At 35.5% G+C, this 10,406-nt stretch overlaps 1 protein-coding gene across 3 annotated transcripts; it reads right to left on the reverse strand.

Annotated features, from left to right (window-relative positions):
* Positions 1-2,610: 2,610 nt before the first annotated feature.
* On the reverse strand, positions 2,611-6,312 carry LOC113287684 (ultraviolet-B receptor UVR8-like). Of its 3 annotated transcripts, XM_026536504.1 has the most exons (7): positions 5,929-6,312; positions 5,165-5,568; positions 4,582-4,794; positions 4,361-4,471; positions 3,614-3,982; positions 3,391-3,498; positions 2,611-3,204 (listed from the first exon to the last, which is right to left on the reverse strand). In XM_026536504.1, exons 2-7 carry the CDS (start codon positions 5,504-5,506, stop codon positions 2,866-2,868), a joined length of 1,482 nt encoding a protein of 493 aa, XP_026392289.1. In that variant the 5' UTR covers positions 5,507-5,568; positions 5,929-6,312; the 3' UTR covers positions 2,611-2,865. The 3 variants fall into 3 exon arrangements, with proteins under 3 accessions (XP_026392289.1, XP_026392288.1, XP_026392290.1); XM_026536503.1 differs by having other exon boundaries at positions 5,165-6,311; XM_026536505.1 differs by having other exon boundaries at positions 4,582-4,791; positions 5,165-6,310.
* Between the last annotated feature and the right edge of the window lie 4,094 nt (positions 6,313-10,406).

The following is a 10,406-nucleotide window of genomic DNA, read 5'->3' on the forward strand; positions in this document are numbered from 1 at the left end:
CAGTTTTATAATTGTCAATTTTATGTCAAGAAAAATAAAATATATAATTGCTTTTACTTATAATTAACCTTTTCAAAACATTAATGGTAATATATTTTCTTATTAGAAACTTTATTGTACTCTAATTAATTATTTATTATAGGCTAAAATTAAAAATTTGTCAGTGCAATTTAAATATAAAATAATACTATCACTTACGATATGCGATATTGGAAAGGAAAGGATATTGTATTTAATACCGTTCATTTGAAAATTTAAACTTAAAAAAAAAAATAAAAAAAATAGTGGCTTGTCCGGCCCGATCTGGCCTGCCCGTATAAAAAGCGGGCTTTGGACGGTCTTTGGGTAGCAAATTATCTACTTGTGCCCGGCCTGTCCGGCCTGAATTTATTTACGGGCTCACAAATATTAAACCTGGCCTGCCCGGCCTGTCTTAGTTTTTGGGTCGGGCGGCTCGGTCTGCCCGAATTTTACACCCCTAGTCGTATCTTTGTATTTATTTATTTTTTTCATTTTCTTTTTTTTTGTTAGGTTGGGATCTCCTTAATACTCTCCTTTTGAGGGGGGAAAAGGCGGGGCTTCGTAAGCTTAAAATAAACTGACCCAAAACCATAAGAGTAATAAGATAACCCATAGCCCACGTGTCCATAAGGCTAACTCTTATGGGCTAGATTGAACTGTTAGATTGGCCAAAAAGTGTTGCAAATCATGAAAAAAGTGTGTGAAAAAAGTTAACACTAGCATTGGATAGTTCTCTCTCCTAGCAAGTGCTCGCAGTTCAACTAGCAGCGAGATTGAAACGTTGAATGGTTCAGCGCTCAAAAAGTATTTTTAACGCTGAACGGTTCAGCGCTGGGAGATAAATTTTATGATCTGACGGCTGAGATTTAAAACGCTGAACCAAACAGCGTTTTATAGTGGTCCCAGATAACGTGGATGACCAATCTAACTGTTAGATATCTAACCCATATGACTTAGCAGGTTGCCCTAGCTGACGTGGATGGCCAATCTAGCTGCTAGATATCCATCCCATAGGACTTAACCTAAGCTTACCCAACAAATCAGGGCTCGGATCCTCTGTCTCCAAAATCCCTTGTGCCCCTGTCCCGACGAATAAGAAACAGACACAGGGAATTTTGGAGACAGATGATCCGAAATTTTATCTAAGAATAATTTTGGGAGAGGGTCCATGATTTACTTGGGACATCCACCCTACATAAGGGGTGTCCTAAAGTGATACATCTAACCTGATCCAATCTAATAACAAAACTAAATCATAATCAAACCCGTCACCTTCCCTTAGCCGAGTTTTTGAGATTGAAAAAAAATCTGATCTTCTTCTTTACTTCCCTCCTTTATCGTTACCCGTCTTCCTCGTTTATCCACAACTCCATTATATTTGATTTGTTTTTGGTTGAAAAAATTGAACACTAATCATTAAAATAGAATAAAAATGGAAGTTAAAGTAATAAATTCGGTTAGAATAATTTTGAAAAGGAACCCCAATTTTCTAGCTGAACTTTTAAAGATGAAGAACATTAAGAACACTTCGATTACAATTTTTTGTTCTAACAGAACTCGAGAGTTCTGCTGAATCGCAAAAAAAAAATTTAACCGAACTCTTCTTTATGTATCTAAGAGCATCTCCAATAGAGGGTCAAGTTTTTTGTTTTTAGTGACACGTATGATTTTAGACCCCCAATTAACATAAATCCATCTCCAATGGTTGGATCCTACAAACTAGGAGGGATGGGAAAATAAATATGAAGGTGTTAAAGAAAGTCTTATTTACACCTTCACTTGCACCTCCACGTCATATTTTTTCAATTATTTTATCTTTTTAGAAGTTAGTTAAAATAAAAATAAACGGTTAAGATTTTATCATATTAAATATTCAAAAGATTAAACCCTTCACTATTGGAGATAGTTTTTTAACCATGGGGTCCTATATTTACTAAATGTGTATAATCTCCTAAATAAAAGTCTTAATTAGACTTCCACGTAGGATTTTTTACACCCACTGTTGGAGATGCTCTAAATGTTGAGTTCGGCCGAGTCACAAATTTTTTTGCGAGCATGCCGAACTCTTAAGGAACCTTGCCAGCATACAGAACTTAAAGAGACCCGCTAATTTAAGGCTTAAAGTTCGGCTAAAAATGGCGCACTTGACTAAACCGAACATCACTTTGTGTACTCTAGGCTAAAAGTTCGGCTACCTCTCCTAGAAACAGATAGCTGAACAAAGCAAAAACTCCATTAAACTGAGTTCGGTTACCTGTGTCTTCAGAAACATTAGCTGAACTACACTTGCAGAAGATTTCAGCTACTTGTTCTCCAGATATCGTAGTCGAACTCTATTAACCTAACAAAATTAACTAAATTTGAAGTATACTCTAATACCCAAAACCCTCACCCAAGAACCCTTATTTCAAAGTCATCCATTTTAATATTTTTTTCCTCCAAAACCATCTTTTTCTTCTCTCAATAATTATTCTTCTAATCTCAATAATTATTCTTCTAGATAACCAACTTATTAATTTAACCTCACTAATCACTAATTACTCAACTTATTCATGAAGCCCCTTAAATGATCAGTATATAAACATCATAAAATAAGATAAATAAAACATTTATCAATTATCATCCCACATAACGGAGCATGGGTACGTGTCTTGCATCACTTACAAATACAAATAATAACTTTTAAAAATAAAATAAATTCGCATTCTTCACCAAATTGAATTACATCTTAAAACGATACATGATACTACAAACTTTAAATTCAATATAAATAATTCGATACTAGTCTATGTTACCAGCTCACATTTCTTGGTCGCTGAAGTGGGGGAAGTCATATCAGTTACTTTAATGTATGGTGCCTGCTGCATCTTCATCTCGGGTTTTATCAACGATGATTCTAGTTGGTTTAAGGCATCCTCTTAATGAGTCGTGACCAAGTTGTGCTCTTTCATTGTCTCCAAATCCATAAACGAGACCTGTTTTGGTGACTGCAACTGAGTGATAAAGCCCCGTGCTTATTTGAGAAATGCGTTCACCTCTTAGGCTGTTTAGCATTTCAGGCTTCATGACTTTGTCGGAGGCACCCTTGTCTGTAAACCCTAAACTCCCAAAGCCCATCCATCCGAACCCAAAAACAGAGCCATCATCCACAAGAACAAAGGTCTTCCTTTTCCTTGCACATACCTACACATAAACCAATGATCATTCAGGAACGATGTAATTTAGCTTACATAGTGGATAGATACAGAATAAATAGAACGACAACTCTCACAGAAAAGACGAGTAATAGATGGAGAGGTAAGAAGTCTCTTCATCAAGTATATCAATTTCAACTGAGAAAACAAAGGAGAAGAAATATATAGGTTATACCTGTACCACTAAATGGCCCTTCATGCCATTTAACTGTGTTGGAGTAGTCTTGTCAATCTCGTCTCCCTGGCCTAGCGCACCGCAATACCCTTTACCCCATGTATATGCCTAGATAAACAATTTTCAAACAGAAATAATGACATGTTAGTATGACATAAAAATAGACCAAAATCATGCACGTCGAATTATTAACAAGCTCCTTTGAAAAGTTAAGGAGACTTACAAAGCCATTCGAATCAAGTGCTATTGCATGCTCATCTCCAGCAGATACACGAACCACATGGATATTCTTCCTCTTGAATGATTGGATGACTCGTGGTAGCGACTCGTTATGTTGTTCACCATGGCCAAGACAGAAATTGGACCCAGAACCAAAGGAGTATACTGTTCCGTCATTCATTACTGCTAAGGTATAACTAGGTCCTGAAGCAATCTGAACTACGCTGCCAACACCTTCAAGTAGTCCAACAATTTTAGGAGTGGGCCTGTCTACAGAATCACCATGCCCAAGCTGTCCATGAGTGTTAATCCCGCATGTATATACATGCCCTTGATTTGTGAGGAATGCAGTAAAACTCAGTCCTGTGGCAACCTAAAGAAAAATAGTAATTCAGATGCGGGATTACTGCATAGATTATACATATACGTGCCAACTCCTGACAGCATCTAGTTAGATATGAATATGAGAAAAGTGAAACCAAAATCAGCACATGTCTTCAAAAGTGAACAGAGATTTTTCATGAAAAGTAGAGTAGCAACAGACCCGACTAACTATTAATTGATTCATACAATAGTTCTACGTTGATCCAAAGAACTACTAGTGTCTTGTGGAAGGCTTAATCCTAACAGTTTGTGCTCTTTTCATAACTGCCATACCAAAGGTTAGCATAGTGTGAAATTAACATGTACATGACTAGGCACTAAACCCGCTAACATTTAAAAAGGGTTAACTGTTGAACACAAGATTTACCTGTTTGCAGGAAACACCCTTCAATGCTTCAACCAGCCTAGGCCTGAAAATTGCTCTCCCTACTTCTCCATGACCACAACAATATGACGAATTGTCTCCGCATATGAAAACCTGTTTCAAATGTATGTTAATAGATTAAGCCATGAACATCGTTCATCAGATGAATAAGATAAACAATTTTGAAGCTATATTGATATCACCAAGAGGTACTATCTACAAACCTCTCCAGAGTGCATAACAAATGCTGCATGGTTGTGGGAAGCTGAGACATGCAGTACACGCGATGTAGTAGGGAAATTGATCCGACTAAATGCAACACATTGCGTAATGTCTGGACCTTGACCAAGAACACCACACAAACTAGACCCACAGGAGTACACTGAAGAATCACTTATCAACAATGTGTGGTATCTTCCAGTAGTAATCTGCATCTGCTGAAGAATAACAATTTCCTCAATTAAGGTTTTTACAAACAAATGAAATGCCCCAAGTCAGACATAGTTGAGAAAGAAAGCTCAAAAGCAAGAAGCAGTCAGAAAAAATAGTTTACAAGAGTGTTGTTTTTCCTTATAACTTGACAAACAATGCCTGTCATACACCGTTTGATCCAGTTTAGGAAAATACAGAGGTAAGATCCCAGACACAAGCCATAATAGGGCAAAAGGGTTGTGTTTTAGTCTCAGCTAGTTGATACTACTGCAAAGTGCAACCTGACGAATGAACTAAGAATATAACATAGACATGGTATATATGAAACATGGATCACGAAGCAAGTCATTAAAACTAAAAGATTAGAAATAGTACATTTCCTGCTGAGGTCTCGACAATGTCAGAAGATTGTTCGACAGCCTGCAAGAACCTCAGAACTCGCTTCCAATTCTCGCGACATCGATCAAAGAGCTCTTTTTGCGCATTCAAATGTAGAGAACAAAATATGGTATGTGAGCTGCAAAGCTGAAAAGCAGCAAAATCTACTAATGACCCAAAGTTCTGAGGGGAAAACCCATGATTTCCCCTGAACATTCGGCTAGTTTGTTCTAGACAAGCGAGATCAGATGCATTTAATCTGCCTGAAGTCAAAATGTCTAGAACCAAATGTGATGGCAATTCATCTATTGAGACCAACCTAGCCCGATCTGCTGCCATTTGTATTTCTCGATGTCTTTAAAAGGCTTAAGCGTCTCTCTTTTCTCTCCACCGAGCTAGTACTAAAATACAAAGAGCTTGAGATATATCAAATTTTGAGACGAAATCTTAAACAATTAAAACAAGATACAGAAAAGAAAACAGATGAATTTGAACGAGAAAAAGGGGGTTTTTCTGATAAATTTGCATGCAGTTTTGATGTCGAAACTCTATAAAACATCAGAAGGAACAAAATTCTCAATAAATTAAGGATTTCAGGCAAAATTTGACTGAGTCGGAGGAAATTTGGTCCAAAAATCAACACTCAAAAACAGAAATTTGTAGGAGAAATGAGCAATCTTTGTGGTGAGATAAGAGAAACACAGAAAAATTTGAAGTCCGAAATTGGAAGGGAATATAGAAAGAGAAATGAGAAATCTTACCAATCGATAGAAAAGAAGAAAAGGGTTGTAAACAAAAAGTAAAATTAGGAAGCTTTTCGGTGGCAATTTCTGTCTTTCCACCGAAAAAAGAAAGGGGATGTTGCTGAGCAATCCCCCACTATTACTAGTTGCAGAAAGAGAAAGAAAACCGTAAAATGAAAAGAAATAGAAAAGCAAAACTCAATTCAAGGCACCCTTGAGTATATATTTTAATAATTTAGTTAATCAAATCAAATTAAAAGCGAGTAATAGTACTAGTAGTAAAACTAAGCTGCGTTTAAGGCGACATTCTCTCTCGCGATTGAAGGAAGAAAGAACAATCGAGTGAATGGAATCTTCTTCCTTTTGTGTGTGTCAGTCTGACTTTTTTTTTTTCTGTCTTAGCAAATTATACTAAAGGCAGCCTGCCTGCCATAGTATCATTTTTCCGAGGCAATCAATGTTTCCCTCTGTCGTTGGCCTTTATAGTAAGTCACATGTGTATCTTTTCCATTCCTCTTTACACTACTGATTCATAAGTAGACAGGTTTGGATCGCAAAGTGAGAGGTAATTTTTAATTTTTAATAGAAAGATGTAACTAAAATCCTGCAGTTCTACGACGGCATTTGTGTAGAAACCACATTAGGCGGAAGACTTTTGATAAAGACGTGAAAAAGAGTAAGAATTCGTTTGTTCATACAGTATGTCTTAAGCGAAGCTTCCACTACATCTTGCTTAAGAAAACATTTGTCTAATAGGACAAAGTCAATCAAGTTGATTGTTTGTTGACTTGGTTTAAGACCGGACAATTCACCTCCTTCGCTCATAAGTAAAGGAAAAAAGAAGTATTTGTTCTTTTATACTAGTATGAATGAATTATTTGTCATACAGCAATAAAAAAGAAGAGTCCGGACTAATTGATTGGCTTATCTCTTATTTATGATGGTAGATCTCTCTTCCTTGGCTAGGAAGATTGCCCCTCGTATAAATATTAATATTAAATGCAGTTATTAGCTGTACCAAATCAGTTTAAGTGGCAATGTGAGGTTGTTAGGTCTTATAATAGCCAGTGACATAAACGAGCCAACACATGATATTGGTAGATTTTGATTTAGGGCAAGTAGAACAAGTGGGTCTTGCTAAAATATGTAAAATAACACTTTGATCTGATATCAAATTCTAGGTGGGTCAATGTCCTAGAAAGAGTTGATCGAAGTGCGGTTAGCTGAACACAAAATTGATTAAAAAGATCAAAATCAATAATTTTTGGGTGAAAAATATATTTAGATTTTGATACTGTTTAAATGGACAAAAATGTAAAAATAATCAGAATGTAAACAGTTTCATCCTACCCATTTTCAATACTTTTTCTTATTTTTAATTTACATCAGGATGCATCCATTTTCATCCTTCCTATTTTTTAAGTTTAAGTCAGGATGAATCCAGTTTCATCCTTGCTATTTTTTTGGTGTTCATTTCACCCATACTAATTTTTACTCGTCCATTTGAAATATGTTTTAAAAACATTTGGACAAATGACCCATTTTCCGTTAGCTGAATGGGTTTTTGAGCAAAGCTCATGGAAATAAGTTATTTCCAGAAAAGGTACGAATCCGGTTGTACTCGTCCAAACCATATCAACCATGTGCTGGTTGAAACTCAGTGTGACTCGGCGAGTTCCAAACACCGACTTTTTCAACTCTGCCCTCCTAGTCAGCTTAAATTAATGTACTCAAAAATTTTACGCTACAGACTGGTACGGGTACCTAATTAAATTTATATTACCCTCAAACTGAGTTATCCGTCATAATTTATAGTACCGTCACTAAAGCTTTACGCACAAAATTCTCCGAAGAAATCAACTCAATACCTTTGATTTTCCTTTGTTTCTTCTTTTCCATAATTGCATGTATATCTGGATCAGAAACAGACATAACTTTCAAAGTGAGAAATAACCGGGGTTATCAGTTATACCATTCTCAGCAAGAAAGAAGGCCCATTAGCTATATCAAAGGAGTTCAAAAGCATGCATTCTTGAGATCTGGTTAACTCATTGGAATTAACTAATTAATCAAGGTTTAATCAGCATGATTGCCTATTTTCCTCGTCTTGTAATAGAAATTTCGTTAAGGATACTAAACTAGCATGTCATGTTGGCTGTGAAGGATACTAAACTAGACACAACTAGGGGGAAGAGTTGGAAAAATAGGGTATTTGGAACTCGCCAAGTCACACTGAGTTTCAACCAGCACATGGTTGATATGTTTTGAACGAGTATAACCATATTCGTACTTTTTTTGGAAATAGCTTATTTCCATGAGCTTTGCTCTAGGTTTTTATACCAAAGCAGCAACGTTGTTAATAAGGGTATCGGGTTACCGGAGATATACCAGAACGCATATAAGACAAAATACTTTTAATTTGTCCTATGTGAGTTCTGGTATCCTCCCAAGTAAACTGATATCTCCCATTAGCATCCATGTAAAGGAGGAAAGCTTGTTTATCATTCATGTTGGGCTTCAAGCATTTTCGATGTATCTATGTCCATCTTTGTGGCTCCGATGAAGAATCATATCATTAGGGATGCATGAGAATGGGTTTTGAGGATGGCTAGAAGACAAAAAAGATTTATGAAGAAGTAATCTCCATAACCCCTTATCTGACTAATCTTAGTAATGGCTAATACTCGCTCAATTTAATTAGTGCTAATGAAGTTGGTTAACAAATTAATTATGATTAGTGATTTCATTAACTTAATGACCTTATTTAAATTTTGAAAATCAATTATTTTATCTTTTATTTCTATGAAGGAGAATGTGGGTTTTCTTTGAATTCTTTTTTGAAATTCTAGAAAATATGAAGAAACACATGCTCAAAATATCCATGAACACCTCTAACTTTACTATCGATACAATTTTGTTCCTTCTAATCCGTTAAAGCATGCAAAAAAAAACAGTATTTACGTGTGGGAAAACATTATATCTCAGCCGTACCCGACACTTTACGGTTGGGAAATAAAGAACTTCCATCCGAAAGTACTATTTACGTCTTGGAAAACCTAGCCATAACCCAGCTACTTTCAGCTTGGTTTCCCCAGCTGTAACTAGTATTTTTGGCTGAGAAAACCTAGCCGAAAGTAGGCTTCTGCTCTTTTTGTTGTTTTTTCTTTTGATTCTCAGGATTACTTCCTTAAAGTTGGTAATTCGTATTTTTCCATCCGTAACATATTATTTATAGTGGGAAAATAATAACTCCTTGACTTTTGTCCATGTCAACAAACAACTCAAAATACCTCGAACAAGTCCTAGTCAAATAACAATATGATTCAAAACATTTCTTTTCACACTATTTCGAGAACCCAAGCAATCAATCGTACGGATATGTAAAATACTCCCAGCCGTAAACATTTTCAAAAACTGTTTTTTTTTTAAACTCTAACTGAATCAAATTTTTTAACCAATCAAGAACAAAAATCAATAGTGGATTTTTTTATATTTTTTTATGTATTTTATGATCATCATCTCCATCACGATGCGATGGAGAAGAGAAGATTAAAGGAGAAGATTTAGGTTTTCTTTATGATCATCATCTTCGTCATGATGAAATTATGATTATCATCTTCATGATGGTTTATGAGATACAAGAGAAGGAGAATGAGAAGAAGATTTAGGGTTTTTTAATGATGTTATCATGATGAAATTATGTCCATCGTCTTCATCATGATTAATCAATGATAAGATAAGGATAAGATAATAGATTGGATGTTTTTTTTCTCTTAAATGCATAGTAAGATTTAGATTTATTTATAAGGATATTTTTGACCTTTTGTATATATTAGGTCCCCCTATCCGTTTTTTAGGATATTAAAATCCTATGAATCCCCAATAATGAGATTCTTATTAAAAGGTTAAAAGGAATTTTTTATAATTCTTGTGGAATGACAGAGGAAATAATCACAAAATTCACCTAGGAAGGTGTAATGTATGCGGATGTTTGGGTGTGAGAAGACAACTTTTTTGGGGGATCATACCAAATGTAATCGTTCAACCTATAAGTCTGATGCCAAATGTGATCGTTCATGTACAAAGTCAAGACAATATAATAACTAGGTATTCACTTGATAATAGTTACGGTCCGAAACCGATTTACTATATGATCAATATCAAGTGATTAGGATTTAACGTAAAAGTGTAATTTACTTTATTAAAATAAAACGATTATAATGCGGAAGTAAAGCAAATGACACAACGATATTTTTTTAACGAGGAAACCGCAAATGCATAAAAACCCCGGGACCTAGTCCAGTTTTGAATACTCTCATAATTAAGCCGCTACACAAAGTACATAGCCAACTTCGTATAGTTGAGACCAAGTAATCTACCTCTAGTTACTTAGTTCTCTCAGCATCTCTGCGTCTACGACCGTATGGTCATGCACGTGAATCCCATGTCATAAATCACTATCTTGAGTTGTTTTACCGATGTAAAGTCTTAACTAT

The sequence above is a fragment of the Papaver somniferum genome, chromosome 6, assembly GCF_003573695.1.
Source record: "Papaver somniferum cultivar HN1 chromosome 6, ASM357369v1, whole genome shotgun sequence".
In the NCBI taxonomy this organism is placed as follows: Eukaryota; Viridiplantae; Streptophyta; class Magnoliopsida; order Ranunculales; family Papaveraceae; genus Papaver; species Papaver somniferum.

Excerpts from the sequence above, each read along its gene's own strand:
- LOC113287684 (XM_026536504.1), bottom strand. The coding sequence starts at position 5,506 with ATGGCAGCAGATCGGGCTAGGTTGGTCTCAATAGATGAATTGCCATCA. Across the intron at positions 4,472-4,581 it reads TTGTTATGCACTCTGGAGAG|GTTTTCATATGCGGAGACAA; the intron begins GTTTGTAGATAG and ends CATTTGAAACAG. Across the intron at positions 3,499-3,613 it reads CACTTGATTCGAATGGCTTT|GCATATACATGGGGTAAAGG; the intron begins GTAAGTCTCCTT and ends TTGTTTATCTAG.